At 40.5% G+C, this 25,675-nt stretch overlaps 5 protein-coding genes across 5 annotated transcripts; 1 reads left to right on the top strand and 4 right to left on the bottom strand.

The window, feature by feature from the left end:
- The first annotated feature begins 3,631 nt into the window (after nucleotides 1-3,631).
- Nucleotides 3,632-4,681, top strand: LOC108115952. The gene has a single exon (XM_017227589.2). The coding sequence runs from the start codon at nucleotides 3,693-3,695 to the stop codon at nucleotides 4,593-4,595; it is 903 nt and encodes a 300-aa protein (XP_017083078.1). The 5' UTR covers nucleotides 3,632-3,692; the 3' UTR covers nucleotides 4,596-4,681.
- Nucleotides 4,682-13,821: 9,140 nt separating this feature from the next.
- LOC108115959 (cytochrome b-c1 complex subunit 7) lies at nucleotides 13,822-14,367 on the bottom strand. Its single transcript, XM_017227595.2, has one exon. It carries the CDS (start codon nucleotides 14,283-14,285, stop codon nucleotides 13,944-13,946), a length of 342 nt encoding a protein of 113 aa, XP_017083084.1. The 5' UTR covers nucleotides 14,286-14,367; the 3' UTR covers nucleotides 13,822-13,943.
- A 257-nt stretch (nucleotides 14,368-14,624) lies between these two features.
- On the bottom strand, nucleotides 14,625-15,694 carry LOC108116110 (DBF4-type zinc finger-containing protein 2 homolog). Its single transcript, XM_017227832.2, has one exon. It carries the CDS (start codon nucleotides 15,581-15,583, stop codon nucleotides 14,771-14,773), a length of 813 nt encoding a protein of 270 aa, XP_017083321.1. The 5' UTR covers nucleotides 15,584-15,694; the 3' UTR covers nucleotides 14,625-14,770.
- Nucleotides 15,695-15,847: 153 nt separating this feature from the next.
- LOC108115932 (DBF4-type zinc finger-containing protein 2 homolog) lies at nucleotides 15,848-17,159 on the bottom strand. Its single transcript, XM_017227568.2, has one exon. The coding sequence runs from the start codon at nucleotides 17,047-17,049 to the stop codon at nucleotides 16,054-16,056; it is 996 nt and encodes a 331-aa protein (XP_017083057.1). The 5' UTR covers nucleotides 17,050-17,159; the 3' UTR covers nucleotides 15,848-16,053.
- Nucleotides 17,160-24,271: 7,112 nt separating this feature from the next.
- Nucleotides 24,272-25,179, bottom strand: LOC108115926 (serine protease grass-like). The gene is made up of 3 exons (XM_017227560.2): nucleotides 24,993-25,179; nucleotides 24,893-24,938; nucleotides 24,272-24,833 (listed from the first exon to the last, which is right to left on the bottom strand). Exons 1-3 carry the CDS (start codon nucleotides 25,174-25,176, stop codon nucleotides 24,272-24,274), a joined length of 792 nt encoding a protein of 263 aa, XP_017083049.2. The 5' UTR covers nucleotides 25,177-25,179.
- Nucleotides 25,180-25,675: the final 496 nt, after the last annotated feature.

Below are 25,675 nucleotides of genomic sequence, written 5' to 3'. Positions count from 1 at the left end.
CGCGTCAAGTTGCGTAGTTGCGACGGAAAGTGTTGAGCAAGTTGTCAAATGGTCTGTGATGGCTGATGGAACAGCGAAAGGGTCTGGCTGACTAATAATTGCGGAAGGGTGGAGCACTCTATGCCAGAGGGTTGCTTGATTAGTCCACAGTATAGGAAACGATATAGATTTATCCTTACTATTTTAAACTAATATTGTCTTAGTTTTAATAATCTTTTGATTCAGAGAAATTCACCTTTTTGATAAGCAAAAGAAAAACTTAATCATGGCCTGGTTTAATTCATTATAAGTTGACATGGATTTGAAACGGATTTAAGAGCACTCAATTACCATGGCCAGCGCATCTGCAAACATTGATAAGCCGCTTAACTGGCCATACTTTTCTCACAATTTATGGCTCGGCCGCCAGTGCACACACATAAAAGTGCGGTTCGTTTATAATGAATGCTTAATAAGCATTTGTCGAATACATAAGCAATGTCCATTAAAATTGATTTCATTTGCTATGCAATTTACAATTCATCTTCGTTATAAAACGCAGCCAGGCAGGGAATTTCGCGGCACTTATCCGTGCTGAAACTCAAACTACCGCCCGCCAACCCGTAAAACCATCCAAAACTCACCCACCCAGGACCCACAAGTGCGGACTCTACATAAACTATTCATTTCAGTTCAATAACAAAGCCGGTGCCAAAGCCCGAAGCAGGGCCCATATGCGTGTTCATTGCATTCAGTTATTCGCCGCATTAACGAAATCAACATTTAAATTGCAAATTGTGTGTATTTTGATTGAAAAATGCCGCGTTGACGACCCATCCTCAGATCACAGATAAACTGAATGACTCTCTCTCTCGATAGAGAGGTGGGAGAAATGTGATATAACAATGGTTCAGTTTGGTTTTGTTTTACTGCACTCGTTGGCAGCTGCTGTCTTCACACATCCACCCGCATGCAATTTGCTGCTCTTTTGTGCAATAAAAATAACTCACAACAACGAAAATTTCATGCGCATTAATATGCGACATTTGAGAAATGGGGCCTGGGCGTACCGACCTCAGCCTGATTTTCATCTGAATGGTATATATTATTTCTTTTGGTTTTAAACACGGTAAGTACTAAGAGTAGATGCTAATAGAGGCTAGCCAAAAGCATTGGCTTTATATTAGCATTAACATATGCAGTCTAATTTATGATATTATAATCATTTGTAGGGATTATTTTAGGGATCACCATTAGAAACATGCCTATTGGTATACAAATATTTAGCTTTCCATGTAAACACTGAGTACCTCATAGTCGTTATGCCAATGATTGCTCTTTTATTTTTTATATACCGGCAAAGTGCAATAAAAATGCAAAAGCGAATTCGAATTGATTGAACAGAACCGGACAGGACGCATACTTACATTCAGACACGCACAATGGTTAACAGAGGGAGCAGGACAAGAGGCATGGGCCGTGGAAAGGCCCAAGCAATGGGAAAACGAGAAAATTATTCATTAACACATGCGTAAAATGCAAAAGGAACATTGCCATAAATAAATAATTGATAAATTGCAGATGAATTTTCATATTTAATGATGTTTAAGTGAGTGGGCCTCGGATCGAAAGGGGGCCTCGGATCCAACTGGCAAATGCCAGTTTTGTACGCATCTGGGAGTGCAATAATATTATGTTAAAATATACGATTACAATTCGGTTTCCTTGCCTCTTTTTTTTTACGACTCCAGTTGCGTGCGATGTCGCACAAGAGTGCGTATGAAAATTGATTGTTGCCTTATTTATGGCCTCGCACTCGCAAAGTAGACATAAAAAATTAAGACAAACATAAAATGCAATCATGCAGCTCGGTCTGGATAAAAATCTACTAGCTTTGGCTCCTTATACGTTTTGTCCATTCGCCTGATTTGGTTTTACGTGCGTTGGGAGACTTTGGGGTTTCTTCATAGTGTTGACACAAAATTTACAAAAAATTTAAAAGATTGGAATAAGTAATAAAATTTACAACTCTTTTAAAAAAAGTACAAAGCTTAAAATCTAATTTTATTATTCTTTTTCTTAACTTTATTTTAAATATATATATACCAGATTTATATAAAAAATTATAGCCAACTTGGCAACTCTGATTCTGTTTCAAAAAGGCGACATTGAGGTCGCTATATGCCTCCTTGGGTCGTGTAATAAAACGCATAAAACTTTGCCCCTAACGAGCATCGTTTTTACGATCTTACTGCCCGACATCGAACCAAAAAAAGTGTACTGATAGGAGTAGGACTGCCTCCCTGAGGAATTATTCGAGTTTCCCAGATGTTAAGCAAAATCGACGCTTAATGATTTGCTATATGTTTTGGGTTTCATATGCCTAAAAAGTTGCGCATTAAAGGGGTTAAATTGGTGGAGTTGCACTAAATTTGAACCAGACACTCGATCATTTAAGCATAATTAATGACGTCAAACATAATTACAAAGAGGTCAACAGTAATTTATGGATATCAATGGATTTGGCGGACAGAAGTTCAAGGAGACTATGTAAATCAAGAAGCAAGTTAACAAATTATATTCCTCTTCAAGGAAAAAACTTAGTAATGACTTCAAAGTTAGCAAATTTAAAACCTTTGCAAAATGCTTGAATGATATATGAACAAAATACAAAACATCCACCCAGCTGTTCAAATTGCCCAACAAAGTGTTCATGCCGCTCAGCAAAAGTGTAGAGAGTTGATTAAGTTTTGAATTTAGTCAGACACACAGGAGCACCATTGTTCCACTCAACTGAGATAATCTTCATCTATCTGCAGGCACTTCAGCTTCGAATGCCCCAAAGTCGGCTCTGCAAAATATGTAATTAAACTTAATGAGTGTAAAATGCTCATGTCCTGGGCTCAGACTCAGTCTCAGTTTTAGGACCTGGCTGCGATTTTGGCTGCAACATCGAATCAAATGCTGTCAAGCAAATCAAGTCATTCATTTGTCAATTAGTTGACAATGGGTCAACTTGAGCTTAACTGCTCCTGGAGCCCGAAACCAAAATCCAGATCCGACAAATGCTAAAACGTAATTGCATTTAAGATTTTGTGAACTCCGGTCAAGAATTAACTTGGCCTAAGGTCTGCTCCGAGTGGAGTCACATTTCGTAATTTGGTATCGCTGATGAAATGCATTTCATTAATATTTATTTGCCTAAGGCCCCTAAGCCATGTCATGCAAGCGAGCTTAGCAACAGATTTTCTTACAGCCTCCGGTCAGTTATTGTCGAAAAATCGCAAATTCATAAGCCACAAAAACTCAAGTCAAAAGGTAGAAAGCTTTTGCTTTTAATTGGCACCAAAGATAATTAAAATCTGGATAACGATATCAGAAAACTTGGCGCCACATATTCATTAATTACGTAAAAGTGGGTACAGGAAAATATTGCAAAATTTAAAACGGAACACATTATCGTTTTTATTGTTTGTTGTTATGCCGTACTTGCTTTTAATAATTAAATTAGTTTCCTTTTCAAAATTGGCCAATTTTATTTTACTTTATAAATTCTATTAATTTTTGAGAGTTCATTATAATTGTGCTCTGAAAATATTTTTGTATTTCTTTAAATAAAATGACAAAACTAAGAGAAGTTTACACTCTCTGATGCTTTTGTTTTTATATCACAACTGATTTTCAAATTATATAGTTTCGAAAGTGCTTAAATTATGTCTGACTTCAAGCCACTAATAACTAAAGAAATGGTGCATATTCTACCAAGTGTTGTGATGGATAAGATAACACTGCCCGATATCATAGAAGATGTTATGAAAAAACCAGTAGAAGTTAGCAAAACTGAAGGCAAGTCAAGTGATCCTGAGTCAGAGAGTAATGCGGATATATCGGAGTCTGAAGCGGAACCAGAAGATGAAGAGGAACCCGAGGAAATCAAGAGAGGAGAAGTCAAGTATAGCTGGCATGCGCCTTGCATGATGCTGATTTTTGAGGATGGCGATCTCAATAGCGCCCTTTATCATCTCGTCGAATCTCTGCAGGATCCCTTTGCCTTGGATGCGGTTGCGGTTCTCTTAGTACAAGAAAGTCTATCAAAGGAATTGGAGGAGAGAGTTGTGACTCTTATGAGACCTTTAGATACCAAGGTGGCCAATCATCCTTGCTATCAGCGCAGTTTGCAGAAGATTGCCGAACTGAAACCAAAGACGATAATAGGTTCTCCTGATCGGGTATTGCCTGACGCCACGCCTATACTGGTAAGGGATATCCCACACAAGTTTCTAGGTGAAGGACCCACCGGTATTATCACCATGCATATTTTTCGCACTCCCCTTGAAGCCACTAATATATTTCGAAAGGAATACCCCCTGCCCATCGCATCGGTTAGCATCTGGAATGAAAGGGTATCGAGCGTGTATGATGTTATTGGACTTATGCATTTCTTCGATACTTTTAAAATCAATTGTTTTAAGGTAGACTTGGAGCCCATTAGAAAGGCATTCGAGTTGCGAAAATATAGTGCTTGTATGCATGGAGGTTATCACTATGAAACCCTGCAAGTGAATAGTGAGAGAAAGATTATCATATTTCCAGTAGGAACTATATTTGGTAGCTGAATTGTAAACTAAACAAAGGAACTAATCGGTTCCTTGGAAATTTTAAGATGTGATATGTAAAAAAATAAAAGATATACATTCTGGCACTGCAATAATTTTGTCATCTTTTTTATATATTCCTAAAAACTAGCCCTAAGAAATATTAATACGTTTCCTTTTTGGATACTACACTAAAATCTCTCGTATAGCCACCTATTTAATGTTATTCAAAAATTAATGGTATCCTTAACTATTAGGCAATCATTCACTCCGCACCTTTATGGGTGTGTTCCCTACTATCTGATGCATGCCATCTAATTCAATGGGCCGGGGCTTTCAACAACTATTTACACACAGAGAGCCTGTTGAGAACATTCAGCTCGCACTTTTCGTTCGCTAATCTAAATTAATGCCTCTCACTGCGAATCGGAATAGGCTGTACAGCGATGTTTTATCATTCAATTAAAAAAAAGGGAGGAAACCAACAGAAAACGCGTGCATGGAAAATACGCGAAATAAACCAAAGGATTTTCGCACATTTCCCCCTTCGGGAACAGTGGAGAGGAGTAGGGTGGAAGCAATTTGCACCACCCCCACAGGAACGAATAATGAAGTGTTTAGTTGATTATCTAAACGCACGGCTCCGTATCCGGGTCCGAGCGAACTAGGCCCAGTAGTCCTAGAATTGCTTGGGTTTTTCGGGTAGCGGTTGAGTCAATAATGCGCCAAATAAACAGCTAACAAGTTGGTAATAAAAGAACTCTAAAATTGCCCGAGGTCCGACCGATTCGGTAGAATGCCAGCTCTAAAACCCAGCCCCATACCATCCATTTACCCACACGCAACTGCAGGTTGTGGCAGGTAACACCGGGCTGAAAAGTTCTAAACAAAAGCACAGCCATTGGCCATGGAGAATATAGCCATATATAGTGGGGCGATGAATGCCGCGGGGGCGTGGCACGCATTGTCTGCAGGTAAGCCTTTTTGCGGTGGTGCCCACTTTTTGGCTCATGAACAACAACGCAACGCATTTGCATTGATAACCGAAAATGTTTGGACTTGAAACGAGTTTAGTTTGGCCTGCTTTCGTGTACAAAGACCATATTTCACCGGTAAATCAAACAGACAATGGGCTTCAGGCCCCGTAGATTGTTTGAGAACAGTTGCGGTCAATATGGTATAAATAGGAACAGATACTCTGAATGTGAAAAAATTTAAAATATTTTGTTGCATACTTTTCAGCAGAATTATATATTACGTATACGGCTCATTAGCGAGGCATTACAAACACGTGCAGTATATTGGTTTCTGTTGCATACTTCCAGGCTGCACTACAAATTGCGTATACGCCTTGTTAGCAAATGAAATGATAAATATTTGAATTTTTCCTTAATTTATAAACGGAATTTTAAATTTATAAGAGAACAATATTTATATTTCAAAATAGTATCTCGAAAGATACTCATTTTAATACCATTACTACTTACATCACCTCAATTGTTCCCAAAGTAAAAGGAGGCGTATGCGTAAAGCCTTTGGTTCTTGGCTCGCCACGATGTTTACTGGATGTCTTAATTAAATTTGATTAGCTGTGTGCGCAAATTAGTTAGTTTTGCATGGGAATTGATGAGCGTGATGAGTTTGCCGACTAATTGGCTAATTGATTGATTGTTGGAGTGGTTGCAATGCCTCTCTTTAGAGCAGGCCGCCCAGAATGTTTGCCTAATTGCGCTTCAAATGCATTGGCTCGTTCCGAAGTTGGTATTCTTTGTGTGCATTCACTAATGAAAATCGAATGATAGAGGGGGCTCAGAAAACCCACGGCACCGTTCTGCAGTCCATCAAAAATGTATTAGCCAAGTCCATGGACCCTTGCTTTCCCGGCTACTATTTGTTTTTAAATATTTTCTGTAACGCAGATTCCTTAGCTCGGCCAGCGCCTGCATAATACATATCGGAATAACCTTGGTCCGAAATTCGCCAAAAGAATAACTGCGCATTGTTTGCCAAGGAACAACTTTGCTTTCTGCCTTGACTGCCTGGCATGGTTAGTTGTTGTTCTTGTTGTTGTTTTTGTTTTTGTTGGCTGTCAGAGTTTCCCGGGGGATGGAGATGCAGTTTTCCGGGCGGTGGGCGAAAGTGCTAAAGTTTCCACAGCGCGCATGAAATTTCCACTTTAGTTGTGTTGTGTAGTAAATTTTTGTTTTCGCTTTTTGTTTCTTATTTATTTTTTTTGTTCCCCCAGCTCGAGATTTTCCCCCTTCTCGCTCTCGGCGCGCGTGCTTATTTCAAGTAGTTGAAATTATTTTATAGTATAAAACTTTAGTTTTTTAACTTTGCCCGGTGCTCTCCGTGTTTCGTTCTGTTGTTGTTATTTTGTTTTCGCTGGGCGAAAGCCCTTCGTCCATTTGGCGTCCGCACGCGCTTTTTGTTTTAGCATATTTATATTTTAATAAGCGTTCTGGCAGCTGCGCTCCACCGCCTTCCAATCTTACCAACCTCCTCCTCTGCTCTTCCCATGTCCTGCGTAATTTTACTGCAATTTCTGACAGTTTTAGAAATCTTCGCGAGCAGAACTTATGAACCCAAATGCGCCTGTCAGTGGCAAATGGCAAACTCAGCCGGGCTGATGGGCTGCTGGGCTGCCTGGGCTGGCTGGCTCGCTGGCAGGCAGGCAGGCGGGCAACGTGGCGTATGATTGTTATTAATTTCATATTATGTGTAAGCACCACTGCGATATCCTTTGTTGCCATCGCTTTTCCCCCGTTCGCATAGCAATAAGCAATAAGCGTCAGCCGGAATGATATTTAATGTCAGGAGGCCGTAAGCGAAGATGAGACGGAAGCATCGCATCGAGAGGACGACTTCGAGGTGCAGTTCAAGTGGCTCCTTGGAGCACGAAAGTGTTGAGATTGCCAGAAGTGTTTGAGCATCCCATTTGCATAAAGTGCGGTTAATCTCGTGAATGTCGAAGGGTAAGTGAAAGATTAAAAGTGCACAGAGAAAAGGAAATGAGAACAAAGGACTCGAAATGACACAGGAAACTAAGAACTATTAAAATAGAGTAATTATTTCAAAAATTTACCTTTACAGTAATCATATTCATAGACATACCTAGAAGTCAAACCCTTGAAAATCGATCTAACATCGATTATTTTGATTGATTTTAGCCCGTGTGCTTGCTGCAGTGCAACCACCTCTTGATTAAATTAAAATTCAATTAAGGCTTTTGTTTAGTTGGGCGCGGTGAACGTTTAATAGGAAAATCCATCACAAACATGCATCAATGGGGCATTGTTGTTGTTCCCGCCGCAATTGTTAACCATTTTCACTTCAATACAATGTGACATGGCCCTCTTGATTAAGTGTGTGCGTGTGTGTGTGAGTATGTCGTTTGTTTATGACAGTATAGTCATGTGTGTGTGTGTGTGCGATGGCATTGTGTTTGTAACAAAATATAATCATAAACGTAATTTAATCGCGCCAAACCGCGTCTGTCACGTACTTGCCAGCCACAGATACAGCTACAAATACACAAAGACACACAGATACAAACACACACACACACACACACACTGATATACGCGCTTGGCAGCGTTGACAACAGAAACTGTTATAATAATTCAATTCAATTCAGCCAGCCATTCCGTAATAATGTCGATTCAATGTTGTAAATACGTTGCGAATCGCTTACGACTTGCCAAATCTAATGATCACCTGTTTGGCACCTTCACACCCGCACACTCCCCTCAATGTGTTTGGTGGCGGAATTGATTTTGCTATCCGGGCACGTCATGTTCTATGGGTATCTGTAAGCTCACAGAACTATTTTCTATTGAATTAAATTGTTATCATTACAAATGGCAGGCCAAATGAGATTTGTATTTCGACTGTTACAATGTTTAGCGCCCGATTGTTTAAACAATGTAATTACCTAAATCAAAGAGATTGTTTTTCGCAAATATATTTTAATATTTCAATTCCAGAAATGTTTAATTAATGTTAAATAGATTTTGTGTTAAGTTGAAATTGGTTTACAGCTTACAAGGCAAAGCAAGCTAGCTTGTCTTTACAAACTCATCATTTAAAATCCAAATAAAATTAATTTTATATTTATATTGAATATTCCATTTCATTTTATCCATAATCAAGCTGAACTTTGCCAAGCCATTCCATTTACTTTTTCAGGCTGATTTGGCCCTTTGTTCTTCGACATCAATGACTCAAATCATTTGCGAATTCAAGTTTTCATTATTCGCATTCAAACGTCGTTGACGGGCTTCATTTACTATATTCGCGCAACTTCAGCGCATCTTGGAGATCCTGTCATATGGCGTCATCCGCCATTTACGGGGATTCCTTCGCCGGCAGCCGGTGAATCAGTCACGTGTGTGCAAAATCAAAACGATTTGCGGAGGCTGTCACCCTTCCGTGTCTTTTGTTTGCCATTTGCGAGCGGAGTGAGCGTGAATGCGCGTAAATTACGGCTGACAAGAGACGGCTTCCTCTGATGTGGATGCCTTTGGCTGATTGATGCGCTTGCCCAGGTCACTCAAAAAAAAAAAATGGGATAATTTTATAAGCAATATAGATAAAGAGTACAATTTAGTTTGTTAGATACTTATTAATATTGTGAAAGAAGCCATAGTTATATGATTTTTAAGTATTTCATTGGTAATTTTAATAATAAATTTGCTCATTTAATAGTAAAAATAACATTTACAGTTTATACTAAATTTCTTTCAGTATATGAAGCGCTGCAACTTTTGCCACTTAGCCGTAAGCCGTGGATCCCCGGCTCCAGAAATCGGAGCCATTCCATTGCACGCATGACAGCTGCCATGTGCTGGCATTCTAGTATCCTACCATCCTACTCCCAATATCCCAGTATCCTGGCATCCTCACATCCTAGCAGTTAACCACAGCAGCGCAGGGAGCGCTTTGTCCTTGTCACCTTTTTAGTTTTCGGTGTGTTGACAGCCGAGCACTCAGTTGACAACGCTGCTCTGGCAGCTCTTCTAGTTAGAGCTGCTCACTGAGCAAAATATTGATCTCAAATTAAAATATTTACTTTACATGAATCCATATTTTGAAAGAAAACGAAGTAAACTAGGATTAAAATGAAATGAAAGAAAATAAAAACGATTAAGAGCTATTTTAAGCTAACCCTGCTGTTGATATCCTTAAAAGTCATTTGATATGAATAATTTTTAATTACTTAATGCAAAATACATAAAAAAATATCATTAAATCCTGTGAATCCCATTTCTTCCCGTGCAACATCATCTCAGCTTTGGAGACCGGCAAGTGCATTTATCTCGATCTGGAATGCCTTTTGAATAACTTGCCATATTAGCGTGTTTCCGTTTCCTTTCAGCTCAGCAGGCAGGCAGCAGTCAGCAGCGCCCAGCTTAGTTGTGTCTGCGCGTCCTTGTGTGCGTATTTGTCAAAAGGATTTGGCAGTGATTTAGCTGCTGGCCCAAATTTCATACCAAATTCCATGTCTCTCTTCTTCTCCCTCTTTCTCTGTTGCCTGCGACCGCCTGACTGACTGACAGCGTCCCTGAGTCTTCTGTCTCCTGGCCAAAAAGACAGGATTAGGTCGCGACCAGCCCTTTTAGCCGCTGCAAATTAGCTGCCTAATTGTTTGCCAAAGCCGCAACTTTGGCCATTTCTTCTTCTCGGCCAAGAGAACTGCGGGGCGAGTCGGTTGTGCTTACCATTTGCCGAATGACAGCTGAATAATATGCGGCCCATAAGCAATTAACGCGCCTGCGGGGCTTACACACGTACGTCCCTCGAGTGTGCGAGTGTGAGTACAGCTGAGGGAGCAAAAATAGCACTCGGTGTTCTAGATATTCTAGGATCAAACCCTTATATAGAGGGGTTTGAAAGAGTTCCGAAATAAAATTAAATACGGAATTTTGAATTAATTTTCTCTGCATACTTTTAGACGCCTCTTATTAATTGCAAGAGATGAAAGATAATAAAAAATCTGCAAAGTAGATTTTATTTAGAGTATCAAATCTTTATCTATTATCTTGACCATTGTTGTATGTGTGTAAGTGCTACGCTATCTTTGTGTGCGTTTCTGTGCAAGCTTACAAATTGAGTCAATAATTTTGCTGGGCCCTTATATGGGAGGGAAGTTATCCTCCTGCTCCATTCCCGGTGGCACTTTGTGCATAATAAATAAACGCCATGAAATACGCGACTTAACACGCAATGTACAGCAAAGTCGCATGTCTCCATCTCACTTCAGTGTGTGTGTGAGTGTGGGTAAGCACCATATGACACCACCTTGACTCATTAATTACGCACTGGCATTTTTATTTTCATTGCATACTTTTATGCAATTTATTATTACAGCATTGCGGGGCAGCCCTGAATAAAAAGCACACGCTGAAATACAAATTGCCTTTTTTTTTACACACACAGACATATATTTAAGTACCTATATATGCATACACTTGTGACTTATTTACAGAGGAAGGCTCACACACAGATACGCTGGTCAACACACACGCATACACTCATGCGAAGTTGTGGCGAACAGGACAAGCCGCAAATGAAATGTGCGCTGGATTTTTGAGCTGCCTTTCATCTTGGCTTGGTCAGAAGTTTCCTGATTGCCAACGTCCTCTGGGCATACCAATAAATATATTTATGTGCAGTTCATATTGGGATCTTTAAGGAATGCAGTATCTATAATTAAATGTTTAAATGGGTTATGGGTAATTGTAGGTTAACTTTCATTAACAATTTAATATTTCTAGTATGTTATTTCATAAATAATCTTCTTTAGTGGCATTTGTAATCGAAATATTTCCCCTTTTCAAAGGTAATTGCATAACAGTAAATTCAAAACACCCCCAAATATGTTCCATAATCCAAAGGGTAGCTAAACTTAATTTTCCCCAAAGCGAGAAGGCTTTAATCTTAATGCCAGATCGGAGAGCATTCCTGTTTCGTTTATGCTGGCTGGTGGCTACGTCCCCTCGCAGGAACCGAATAAATATTCACTTTTTACTTCACTTGTTGTTGTGGTTTCATTATTATTGTCGTAGTTGTTGTTGTTGTTATTTTCAGCGGTGATGGTGATGCTGCTTCTGTGGTCGTGCTGGTCGAAAATTCCCCAAAGAATCTGACGCACTTATCGCAAATTACTTTGGCAGTTGCAGCGCAGCGCAGCGTTGCTTTTGTGTATAAATTTAACAATTTACCCATACACGTGCAGGCATGTGTACATTGCATGCGCAGGGGATTGTAAATTACCATACACACACATACTGAGACTAAATGTGTCCAAAGAACGTGCAATGTTCATGGCCAGGAAAGTAAAGGAATGGAAAGGAACGGAACGGAGAGGACAGGACAGCACAGGATTTGTAAAAGTTTTGGTCAACATGGCGTATGCATAATATTTCTCCCTGCCGCATGTCGGCCGACAAACTTCATTAACAACAGTACCCAGAAAATGCAGCAAGCCCACCAACTTGCCACAATAACAATGCAAATGTAACAGCTCGAGATGTTGCATGTTGCATGTTGCAGCTGCATCTGCAACTTTCCCTGCTGCCGTTGCATTCCCCCAATTAGCCGAACAACTCATTAAGCTTTTCCGTCGGCTTACCGCCTTTTTTAAAGCATACTTTCTGGCACTCGTCAATTAGCATTTGTTTCGGGGCGTTTAATGACCATCCAGATGTTGCTGCTGTTACTGCAATAATTTATTGTTGCCGTTGCCGGCTTCATAAGATGTTAACGCGCACTTAATGCCACTTAAAAATACGCATAAATCGCAGAAAGAGTTTCGACCGAAAAAAGGAAAATGAGAGAGTGGAAAGAGAGCGCAGACGGTTGGCCACTTGTCCACTTACATGGCTACTTACAACGCTGCTCAAGCATATGCATGCAGATGACCATGTTGCAGCTACCACCCACCCACGATCCACCAGCCACATCAGTAGCAGCTGCATAAAAACAAGGTCGAACAGGGGACAGCTGAAAGTGTACACAAAAATAAGGCAACAAAAATAAATAAAAATGAAAACCGAGCAACAACACAGCAACTGCGGCACGCAATTAAGTGCATTTAATTAATTATTGTTGATAAAATAATATTTTTGCAATTTATTGTACAAGCGGCAGTTGGGCATTTGTTCGTTGGAAGGGGGGTGGGTGAGACACCCGCCCACCACTACTCGTTATTTATGCATATGTGAGCGCAAATAAATAACGCCAACGATGGCAGCATTAAAAAAAGGAACAAGGAAAAGGGCTCCAATGTGGGTATTGCCTGGATATACCCTCTAACTAAACGGAAAACCGTAAAATAAATTTAAACTTTTTAAACAAATTCTAACAAAAAAGAACTTGGCAATTATAAGATCAAGCTAAGCATAGTTTGAAGTTAAATTAACTTTGTTATCAAAACAAATAGCTTTTCAGTACATGGCTACTCCAAGTTTATTGTATTATTTTGTAAATACTGCATACCGTTAAATCATATTAGTACAGGGTACAAACAGCGTTTGCAGCACTCTCCTGCGTTGACGTTATCACAAGTCCGGCAGTTACTGGCCGCAGACGCAGCGATATCGCTCCTGTGGCAGCAACATTGCCTATCGCACTGAGCGGCATCGAAACTATGGCAGATCGATTCGAATAACAATAATTTCTTCCGGTCGAATGGCAGCGCCAGAACAATCAGACAGCGACAGAGATGCGGATATATACGGCTGTGAAAGTATCTGCATCTGCAACTGCAACTGCAGCTGCATTGTTGGTGTTGCTGTTTCTGTTTGCTGCATTTTAAACAGGATGCGCATAAGTATACGAGGATTGACAGGATGTGCGGGCCATGCACACGCATTTTGTTTGCCGCTGACGTAGCCACGCCCCACAGTTGCTATTTAAAATCGGGTGGGCGGCATACACATGTTCATCGGCAGGGTCACGCCCCCCAGCACTAATTTGTATTGTTTTCGCTGTTAATGAATTTCATATATTGTATTTATGCGAATGCACTTAATGCGAAAATTATTTGCGTTGACATTGCTGGGGATCGAAAAGGATTTTAAATCGGTTGCCTATTTCGGTAGACGATTTTAAAGTAAGCTGCGGATGAACTGGTATTAGGTGTTATAATGTTAAGGCTATGGTTAATTTGTGAGTAAAATTTTAATTTTATGAGTTCAGGAATTGCCATAAAAAAATGTTCAATAGATTAAAAAATAATCATAACTTGTTTAAGCTTTTACAATATTTATTCAGCCATCAATTTTTGCAAAGCTTTTAACATATTCCTGATTCTGTCGTAGTTTTGATTAACATAACAATGTTTAAAATTTCATCAGGCTCGACAGATCAATGGGATTTATTCCACTCCTCACGTTCTTCGCGTTCCTTAATCACCTCGTTGAGATAGGGTTCCAGGTACTTGATGTCCTCTTCGTACTTGGTCCACTGCTCCTTGGGCAGGATCGTCTTGGTCATCGAAAGGTGTAGTGCCCTCATAATGCGGTAGTTGCGCTCATCGTAGATCTTGCGGGGCAGACGACGCACCGCCTCTATCACATCTTCGTTTTCATGCAAGCAGTCGTCGCGGTGTAGACCATATTGGTTGAATCCAGACATGTCGTAGGCCCATTTGCCCAGCTTAGAGAAGACCGCTGGCCCTATTCTGGGCAAGTAGCAGGAATTCGGCATGATTTACGAAAAATTCAAATTTGGAAAGTTGCTGATTTAGAGCTTTCAGTGGAGAACTTGTTAGTCTGACGGACTGTTTTCAGTAGAGAACTTGTTAGTTTGACAGATGACTGTAATCTTAGTGTTACCCTAGTCCAAATTTTCGAGTATTTTTTCAAAGGGACCCTCACTTTTCTTAAAAAGTCCCTAGATGTGGCTATCCTTTAAAAGAGTTGCCTCCAAAATTCTATTTTTACCTATCTAGTTTTTTGAAAAATGTTTATTTGTTAGTATTTTAATATATTTAAAGACTAAACAAAACAGCAATCTTATGTTTCTACCAATAAAAACCTTTTAATATTATATTGCATTAAGGGAAGCTTTTAATATATGTACAAAACTTGCAAAATCAATTTTGGACTGGCATATATCTGAACCGGATGCGGACTTCCAAAACGTAGGGGCGTCACAGGACGTCAAAATTTTCCATCCATCTGTTTCCCCACTTAGCAAGGACCACAAGGACCAAAGCCACAAGGTCCCGGTCCGCAAGGTCCACAAGGTCCACAAGGACCACATCCCGGTCCGCAAGGTCCACAGGGTCCGCAGGGACCACAAGGGCCACAAGGTCCACAGGGCCCACAGGGCCCACAAGGACCGCAAGGGCCACAAGGTCCGCATCCAGGTCCACATGGCCCGCAAGGTCCGCACCTGCCCTCGGCGACGGGATACTGATTTGTGGAGAAGCAGGGCAGCGGACAGCAAGGTCCTCCAGGAGCACAAGGTCCAATGGGGCAAGGTGGACAGGCGGCACTGGGTTTGTAGTTGATGGGTCCATTTGGATAGCAACAGTATTCCCTTGGAGGCGGGATATCGATGGTTTGTGGCTTCGGCTGGCACAGTATGGATTGGCACACCTCCCTTGGCTCGCAGACGCGCTTGGGATAGCAAACCACATATGGATCCGGAATCATCGACGGATAGTAGATGACTCTCGGTTCTCGTACCATCTGCGACACCCAAATCAGCTTCGGCACTTTGATTACCCTTGTAGCATCCACAACTTTCGGTATGGTGATCTGCCTGCATCTGTTCACCACCATGGGTTCTGGCACTATCTTCTCTGTGAAGACCACACGCTTCTTGCAGATCATACGTGGGGGCTGCTGGACGGTGATGCATTTGGGGAAAGGCGGAGGAATGCGCGGGGCACATTGTGGCAGCGCCTCCAACTGGGCCGCATTGTAGCACTTGGGTGAGCACTCGAAGGGACCGCAACAGGGATCACAGGGGCTGCAAGGACCGCACGGGGAACACATGGTTCGGTTCGATAAATGTTAACCAAAATGAGATCTGAAAAAAAAAATATTTTAAATTTTTGTTATAAAATTTAATCACAGAAATTTAGAACTGTATCGAAGCGAAACTGGTTTCGAAATGGCAGCTATACCAGATTCCACACCACACCTTAACTGAAAAGGAAAGGCAAAGCCTACTTGACATTTGGAAAAATATAAAAAATATCTATGACTTTTTAAGTAGCCTTTCCATTTTCTGTCAAAAGATTGAAAACAATAGTGACATTCGCTTAAATCCGATTTTTATTTACAGCCAATGAGTCGTCAATGCGTTCACAAAGCAAAAACTATAGACTTTGGTAGTGATTAGTAGCAGGACAGCGAAAACAATATGATATTCTGTGTCGTAGCAAAGCGGTCGGGATATACAATTTTGGTCCACAGGGCACTGGTTTCTGACAACGGGTAATCCAGGTGGCAATACGTTGATCTTAACAGGGGCCGCAGGGACCGCAGGGTACTTGAGGACCGCAAGGACCAACGGGACCGCAGTGCGTATTCCAGGGAGTAGGTGCGCACGGATAGCAGGGTCCACACTCCGGCGATTCGTACGGACAGGGGGGCGAACATGGTCCACACGGTCCGCAAGGACCGCATGGACTGTTGCTGAGCGGTCCGCATGGCCCGCAGGGAGCACAGGGTCCACATGGAGACGGGACAAACGGGCCCGAAGGCATCGTGAGGCCGCAGGGCCCGCAGTTTGGCACGGCGCATGGTCCGCACGGACCGCACCTCGGCCCGCAGGGTCCACAGGGGCCGGGTCCGCAGGGACCACAACGCGGTCCGCAGGGTCCGCAACCAGGTCCACATGGCCCGCACCTGCCCTCGGCGACGGGATACTGATTTGTGGAGAAGCAGGGCAGCGGACAGCAGGGTCCCCCAGGAGCACAAGGTCCAATGGGGCAAGGTGGACAGGCGGCACTGGGTTTGTAGTTGATGGGTCCATTTGGATAGCAACAGTATTCCCTTGGTGGCGGGATATCAATGGTTTGTGGCTTCGGCTGGCACAAGATGGATTGACACACCTCCCTTGGCTCGCAGACGCGTTTGGGATAGCACACCACATACGGATCGGGGATCATCGAGGGGTAGTAGATAACCCTGGGCTCTCGCACCATCTGCGACACCCAGATCAGCTTGGGAACCTTGATCACTCGTGTGGCATCTACGACTTTTGGTATGGTGATCTGCCTGCATCTGTTCACCACCATGGGCTCCGGTACTATCTTCTCTGTGAAGACCACACGCTTCTTGCAGATCATGCGCGGGGGCTGCTGGACAGTGATGCATTTCGGGAAAGGCGGAGGAATGCGCGGGGCACATTGAGGCAGCGCCTCCAACTGGGCCGCATTGTAGCACTTGGGCGAGCACTCGAAGGGACCGCAACAAGGATCACAGGGGCTGCAAGGACCGCACGGGGAACACATTTTGTCGACTCAAGTTTTCCAAAAATAAAATGTATCGAAAAATAGTAAACTTTTTTTTACAAAATTTTTGCTGTTCAATTTGGAAGTTGTTCGGAGCGAAAATAGAAACTGAATGAGATCAAACGACACGACGACAGCATTGCGAAAGATTCCAGGCCCACTTCGATGCGGTTGGCGTTCAAACAAACTACTTTGTTATATAAGTTTGTAGTATTTTTTATGTTTCTGTTAAGCTGTAATTATATACTTTCACGATTGGAGGGCATTCTTTGAAATGCGGCGGAAATCCATTTAATTTTTTTTAAATATTTATAATGCTTAAATGTGGCTGCATTCGATTGCTTAAACGCTTGCAATGAAAAATCGCAGTAGGGTTTTTGAATGGAATGCATTTTGCAAACCGGATTCCATCTCCACATGACGTATGCGCGACGTATCTGCATATATTTCAACAATATGGCATCTGCCGTTGAGTGGGTTTAAGCCTTTAATATGCTAGCGCCTTTATGTAGGCAGGCCGATTTTTTTTCGGCACCGGCTGAAAGCCAACTTGGAAAAAACTACAACGAATTACAGAAAAACGTCGGAAAACACTCTGGCAAGCCTGGCCTATTGAATATACATATACTCGTATGGGTTTGTTTTTTGCCCAGTGCCTGGACATGTCAGCGCCGAAAAAAGCGTTTGGTTGGTAGGTCGGGTAGCATGTCCTGAAAGCTTTAGTGCGTGGGTGGGCTATGCAATCGGCGCTTTGTGCATGCCACAACCATGGCGACACTGAACAATTGCGCATTCACAAAAAACTACAACAAAGAGCGTGGTCACAGCGGACCATCGATGTTGACAAAGGCTTTTGCATGCGATTCAGGTAAATTCTAAAATATTTGCTCCATTTTGAATGCAAAAGGAGCGGCAAGGCTAACGATACAGTATGCCTTCCAAAACTGAAAGGCGGTGGACTTCAAATAAAACTGAGAGAACTATCTTACATATTTTCATTATGACATTAATAACTCCCAATGAAATTATATAAAAGTGAAATTAAAAAGGTAAAACCCAAGAATTTTATAGAATATTTTAAAAATTTCTATTAAATCCTTAAACTTTAAAAATGACTCAGTTGTTTCTCATAAAAGTTGGTTCAATAAATGTCTTAATTTAGCCAATTTTGAGACTAACATTGATTTAATCGATTTGGTTTCGGGCTGCCTTCTTGGAAACCGGCCAGTTCTTTGGCCTGTAATAACAAGCCTTTGGCTTATGGTCGTAATTATGCAAGAAAAACATCAACTTCTTTGGCTCGGATGGCCCTGGAGCGCTTATCGAGCGACCGAGCGACTGATGGTTTCAGCCGTCCAAGTTTCCAGCCACAGAGACAAAGCGCCTGCTAATCCCACAATTTCCCAGAGCCCAAAGAGCCTGTCTAATCACAGACCCGCCACTTGGCATCACAGTGCCACCGAAATTGTCAGCTAATAATGCAAACAATAACAGGCAACAGTCCGAAGAAATGGCGCACATTTCGCATAATTATGGGAGGGGATTCCCCGGGCTGCCTGTCGAGATGGCCTGATGGCCTGGCTAAGGCGGCGCAATTAGCGGACTTAGTTCGGGACTAGGCCCAAAACACAATGTTGGTAAGGGGAAATGGGCGAAATAAGCACAGACTGGCCATAAATTGGCCTCCAAAATGCCTGCTGGAGTACCGATAGAGCAGCAAGTGTCAGTGGTCTCTTGTCTTTGCTCTAAATGCACTGTGAAAAATGTTATTTTGGTATTAAAGGGTATGCATTTCTGATTTTAAGTCTTAGTTTTCCTTTCGCTTTCTTTAATAAATTTAATCGCGGGTAATAAACCCTCGCAGACCTCCTGAAACGAAGCCACACTTTGGTCCTGGGTCGCTTATGTTGTTTGCTTGCATTCTTTGCGGTCGTTTGACGTTGATAAGTATTCTGATTTATTGACAAACAAACTGTGAGTGTGCGGGCATTGTGGCAGCATTTATTTAAATTTATATATTTATTTATGGCCGGCGCACAGGCAAGCACACACTCACACACACACGGATAGACAGATGGATAGTTGTTCAATCGGAGTCGAGCCTTAACCCATTTGGTGCCGCCTCTCGAAAAGTATTTTCCAAACAAAGGTGTTTTATTCAGTTCTAAAGAAAAATATTTCGTTAAATAAGATTAAGTAAATTTTTAATAAACATTTTTATTTAATTTTAAGAATTATTTCAAATCTAAAGTGCCTTTAAAGCATCCTTAAGGACGTTTTACCTTGAAATATAAAATGGGTTAATCAGATTTTCGGCTCCCACTTTTTTATGCATTTGCTTCGATGCATTTCCGTTTGATTTCAATAATTTCAACTTCCGGCACAAGCCGGAAATGACAAATAAAATGCACCGCCATTGAAATGCACTGAGAAAAAGAAACTGCAAAGTTCTTTAATTAAGTAAAAGGAAGTATTTTTTAAAGCTTTTTTTGAAGTTTTTTGGTGACAATTTCAATCAATAAATCATTTTAAACAAATATAGCATTTAAAAGTCTAATAAACTATAAACATGAGGAATACTTATAAAACGTAATTATAGGCATATAAGAATCCAAAATTAATTAAAAAAGTTGTTAATTTTTTGTAAAATATTTGCAAGAACAGGCACTAACTATACACATTTTAAAAAGTAACATTTTTGGTTAATTTCTTAACTTTTTTATTTAAATTTTGATTATTCTCCGATAGATGGCTTCCTGATTCTTGCTTTAATTGCTTGATCTCAGTTTCAGCTGGCTGAAAAATCGCATAAATAACGTGATTTTCGGGAAGGCTTGTTTCTGCCCAAATCCGTGCACATAAGTTGTTTATTTTTCGCCAGGCAGTAAATTTGCTGGCACATGCATATGGGGAATGACCATGAATTACATAAAAAGCCGCAAATACCGAAGTCAAAATGCGTGGCCTCAACGTTTCTGTGTATTGTAAAGCATGCCGATGTGGATGTGCAAGAGGGAAAGCATTGCCACCACCGCCTGTTCCCTTGCAACATGCAAACGATTCAGTCAGTGGCAACTACAACTACAACAAAAAAAAAACGAAAATTCAAATATATATTGCAATCCTTTAGGCACGCGGAACATAATGAAACGAAAATGCTACTGTGGCAACAGCAACAGCAGCAGCAGTAGCAGCTGCAAGGACATTCAGGACCAAGGACCGAGGACCAAAAACCAGGGACCGGCCGAAGCCGTCCGTTTGCCATTTGCCGAATAAGAAAAAATAAATAAAAATGTGAAAATATTTCTTTGGCCAACATTTTTACAGCCGCCTGGCCCCCTCCATCCTTTTCATTCCGGAGCTGACCCCGGTTGCCAACCAATTCGCAGCCATTTTTATACAAAAAATGTTTTTATTTATTCCGATGGGGCGGCCTCTTCCCTTTGCCTGGCTTACTGTTTCGCCAGGGATGCTTATCGACTGGAAAATTTCGATATATAAAATATGATTCTCAATATTTTAGAGAATGCATCGAAAAAGATATCTCTAATTTTAGTTTCAGCTTACTAATCTCTATGGAATATATTAATCGAAAATAATATATTTATCGGATCTAATAGATATAGATATATACATCTCAAAAAAAGAGTAATTTTTTATTAAATATATAAAACTGAAGGTGGATATTGGATGTTTGATCTTTAAGAAGTTTTTAATAGAAAATATATTTAATAAGACAAAGATGGCTTTTAAGATTTCTTATTATTTTCAGGCTGCTCTGTTGCCATCTCTAGATGCCAGTTATCGTAGCATGCCCCAAAATCCTTGCAACTGGGCCTGGCCTGGCTTGTGGCCGTCGGTTGATTTATATTGATGAATGTCCGTTTGTTCGTTAGTTCCGTCTTCGCAGGCTGCCAAAGAGATTTACTTGCAAGGGGCGGGTTGGGGAGGCGTGGCAGTTATTTTACTCTTTGCCTTTTGTTGTGCTGCAATCGCACATATGTATGTATATGTATGTAAGCACACACACACACACACTGGGTGCACTTGCTTATGCTCAGTGCCAGAAATTATTGCATACTTTACGGAAATTAACCGCATTTCCATTTCTTGCACGCACACAGGATGGCTGCCTCATCTCGTCCTTCTTCTTCTCCCTTTGTCCCCGTTAACTCCTCGCCGGTCTTCCACTTGTACACATATTTACAATTTTAATGACTTTATTTTTGTGCTGGCACACAATATTTTCACACACTTACTAAAGGGTAGAACTCAGGGATTTTGGTTGGGGTTTTTTGATGTTAGTTGGCTTGGAAGAGAAGTTAAACATAGTAGAGTCAGGTTTTTTTAAATATTATTTAATTCCAAAGAAAAATGGTAGAATTTGTAATTACAACAATGAAAAATAAATTTTGAAATAATATATCACTGTTATTTTACCATATCTGAGGTGTAAGAGCATTTTTGTTTAAGTAAAACATTAAAAATGAATTTTAAATATATATTTGTAGAGTATTTAAAATGTAATGTAGTTAAGCTACATTATCCTCTGTTCCTTTTGCCTTATTGCTGATTCGTTCAGGTCACTTTTGAGTGAGTTGCCGAAGGAGTGGAGGGAATTAAGTGAGGGAATCGTCGTACAATCATATTTCTTTGTGACATTTTCCTTGTGCATTATTAATCAACCGGGCGTATTTTAATTTATGTTGACATGAACTTATTTATAAAACGCAACTGAAATGCGAAAAAATATTTTAACCGGAAACCACATGGGAAACCAGACTGCCGTTGATTTCCCAGTTATTTTTGGAAATTATTACTCTGACGTAAGCAAGTGAGTTAGGTATGAATGTCTAGCTTAACTTCTTTAAACTTTTACTAAAGATAAACTATTTTCCTTTTGTTAGGTTTTATTTCAGTTTTATTAAGAGATTTGTAAACTTTTCACGTAAAAGAATGAAAGAGCACAACCTGAAGCCATTGCATTCGCAGTAGCCAAGGATTGCTGGAGGTGGAGTGGTGGCAAATGGTTTTTCATTTACAGAAAAATATAAATTCGCATGCAAATCGAGCCATCTCGGCGAACTGCGACGATGAAAGGAAAATCAGTTTCTGGCATAAAGGGTGAAAAATACTTTAGATTAAATCAAGATAGGCTGGCATCAGCAGGAAGCAGCTTCTGCAGGTGACTTACCTAATTGAATTCCAACCAATCAGTATTTTTGCCTTGTAATGAATTTTATTAAAACTGTTGCCAGTGGCAACCATGTCGCCTGCTGAGATATTGAGAATTATTAATATTGCACAATTGTTGGAGAAAAGTTTGATTGCATTCAGTCAAAGAAAGGCGGAACAATTTCTTTGATTGACAGCAGTGACCTGCTCTCCATCCGCTGATCAAAGTTCAAGGGGCAATTGGCACGCCGGATGCGTAATCTATTTCAAACACCGACCATGCAAATCGAAGAAGCTATAGCCATCGCAATCGCCTCTCAGCTGTCGACTGTCGGATGCATGCGAGTACAATACAACACAATTTGCTGGTGTTGCCGCTGCCTCCACGCTTCCCTTTCGTCCTTTTCGTCCTTTTGTCCTGTCAGGCCGTCTGTCGAACAGCGAGATGCATAGAGAAATTGCATATAAAATGCAGACAAATAACTTGCTCCCCATGTTTAGCGTATGCCCTAACGCCTGACATTAACAATGCAACAGCAATAGCAACAGCAACAACAGCAGCAACAGCAACATCAGCAGCATCAGCGGCAACCAGCTGGCAATAAAATGTAACAAACACATTGACTGCTGACAAATAGCATTGCCTGTCAATTCATCAAAAAGAAAAAGGCAGCGAAGAGCGTCAGCGAACGCGCAAAACTATTGACATGCACACGCATCGAACACTGAAAGAAAAACTTATAGTTTGTCAAGATGATAATGAACTTTGCTTATCACAGTTAACTAAAAGCTAGGCCTCTTAAAATCAGTCTTAAATATACTTTTAGCTTCGAATAATACAGATTTTCCTTACTGCTCTCTGTCTGGTACGAAATTAAAATATTCTTCTAGTTTTTCTAAAATATATAATACATTTTCTTCAGTGAATCGTAAGCGGATCTGATCGAATGGGTTGCAGGATGCAGTATGAAGATTGCAGGAGGCAGAGGCAAGAGGCAGGCGGCACATCCTTGCACTGCTGACTCGGCAGTGGCAATGGCAGACTTGCAGCAAATTTGCTTAGCTGCCAAACCAAACTTCGATTGCCGCGAGCCTGCGTGTGAGTGTGTCTATATCGGAGAGAGAGACGGTTACAAATTGTTTTGAAATGAAATTCAAACTGCATTGGGAAACGGTGCATATGGCACTGTGTGCGCGCGCTGTTCGACCTCGAAACTTCAAGAGCTTGCTGGCTTTCTGGTTTAAGAAATTCCAAGTGGAAAGTTGACATCTTTGTGGGTAGGATCAAAGCGATTATTTGGCTATTGCAAGGTTTTTATATTGAGCAAAAAAAAAGGGCCTAACACAGCGCCCTCACCTTTATTTCTTTTGTAACAAATTGCCTCAATTATTTCCATTTTTGCCCCTTCCCTTGGCCTGTTTTACTGGCTGAGTTTATGCTTGTAGCTTGTAGGGTATAAAAACTTTATTAAAAACTTTTGTTCCCAAGCCTTTTTATTAGACCTTGTCTGCCCTTAGTCGGGCCCTGGTTTATATACCTTTCCCTATATATATATATATTTATAAAATACACGGACATTTAGACGCTTTCCTGGCCGCAATACTGCACTCCAGGGGCGTTGAAGAAATCAAATTAAGAACATTTTCTTTGGCGAAACTTTTGCGCCTGTTTAGAGTTGTGTAATACTTCAACACCGGTCGGCCAACTCTGCCCCACCGCTTTCCAGCTATTAAGGTTCGGGCCCTATCTGCTGTCGGTCTTAGCCCCATGTGGTTACTTGAAAAATGCTAAATGGTCCCAGAGCAATTGCAGCCACAACAACATGAATACCAGCCAGGCAGCAGCAGTTTCTGACTTTAAAGCCAATGAAATTGGCTGCTGGCCCGAAAGTGTGTTCTGACTCGTCTCATAAAAGAAACCAAAGGGATGCTTAAAAACGAGCTATATTTTTTCACCGGGATTAGATTTATAAAATTTTCATAGAAAAGTTGTGTACTTAGATTTTTAGAGGTCATAATATATCAAGTACGTTTTTATATTGAAATTTTAAACTATGATTTCCACGTCAAAAACGATTCCCAGTATCCAATCAATATAGCTCATGATATCGGTATATAAACAGGTTCCTGAGACTCCATAACTCTGAACTCCTAAAAGACCAGAACGTCTCTTTTTAAAATACAATATCTTCCAGATCAGAGGGCTTCCAGGCTCCTCGCAAATGGAGTCGTTTTTATAGCCAGCACAAATCTGCGAGCTTTTTGTAGAAATGTTCAAGGCATTCTCGCATTCAATTGGGTTTAAATGTGGTATTTTCTTTATTTCGGGATCTGATATGTTCTGATTTAGATCCCAGCGGGTGGTTTTGAATTCCCTAAGCTCTTTTAGTTCGGTAGGATTTCGATTGTTTAACCAAATGCATATCGGACGTATGTGGGCTTTATAGAGCACTTCTTCTTTCAGTTTCAGCAGAGCAATATCATGGTTATAGTTACTTCTGTCATATAACTTATTGATGAAGATTGTTTGTACAATATATGTCGAAAGGGGATAGTGATTGCTAATATTTCTTAGTTGCAGGCTTTTAAAATCTCCCAAGCGAACGGTTCTGTTGAAAGGCTAAAGTTTAGTTAAGGAATTATTAAGTAAAAAGTAGAGCTGACTCACGCTTGCCCATGATTTAACACACAAGTCGCTGATGTTATCACAAATTCTGAAATGAAATTTTCTATAATTATTTTAAACGAATTTATATCGTTATACCAACGTCTGTGAATCAGAGCGCCACTACAGCTTTTATTCGGCATTACAACCAATGCCATCCACGGACTGTCAGTGATCACTTCACCCTTATAATGAGTAACTCTTCCACAATTCTCGTCCATAAGCTGGGCCGATCCCTGATGAATTAGCACCCATGTGAGTATAGCAAAACATACGGCGGGGTTCATGTTTCCAAGAAGGCAGCTCCCCATAAACTAAATCATTTTAAAATTTATGAATTTCTTAAAGAGCTGCCAGCTTATCAGTATTCACACTAAAAAAAACTATTTTGAATATTTCCAAAAGCTATTATCAAGTCGTCATGTCATTAATTGTTTATTCTTAGAATTATTTGTATAGAAAAAGCTAAATTTTAAAAATGTTTATTTATTATTTATGTATTTTTTAAATTTAATATAAAATATGGTTTTAATATGGTTTTAACACGGTTGATAAGCTGATTTACAGATTGCAGAAAAAATTAGATTTTTCTAACGTCAAAATTCTCATTGATTGACGTTCTGAAAAACCATTAAGTACTATCAACAAAAGCTTTATATAATTACTCTTAGAACTAAAAGATTAAAAGCTATGATAGAATATTTTAATAATGATTCATTTACGTCTATTATTGTTTAATATATCCAAAAAGTATTTTAAATTGCAGCTAAAAAATGAATAACTAAA

The sequence above is a fragment of the Drosophila eugracilis genome, unplaced genomic scaffold, assembly GCF_018153835.1.
Source record: "Drosophila eugracilis isolate 14026-0451.02 unplaced genomic scaffold, ASM1815383v1 contig_2159, whole genome shotgun sequence".
NCBI classification, from domain to species: Eukaryota; Metazoa; Arthropoda; class Insecta; order Diptera; family Drosophilidae; genus Drosophila; species Drosophila eugracilis.
The sequence above is the reverse complement of the archived record's forward strand: the minus strand, read 5'-3'. Positions and strand labels throughout refer to the sequence as shown.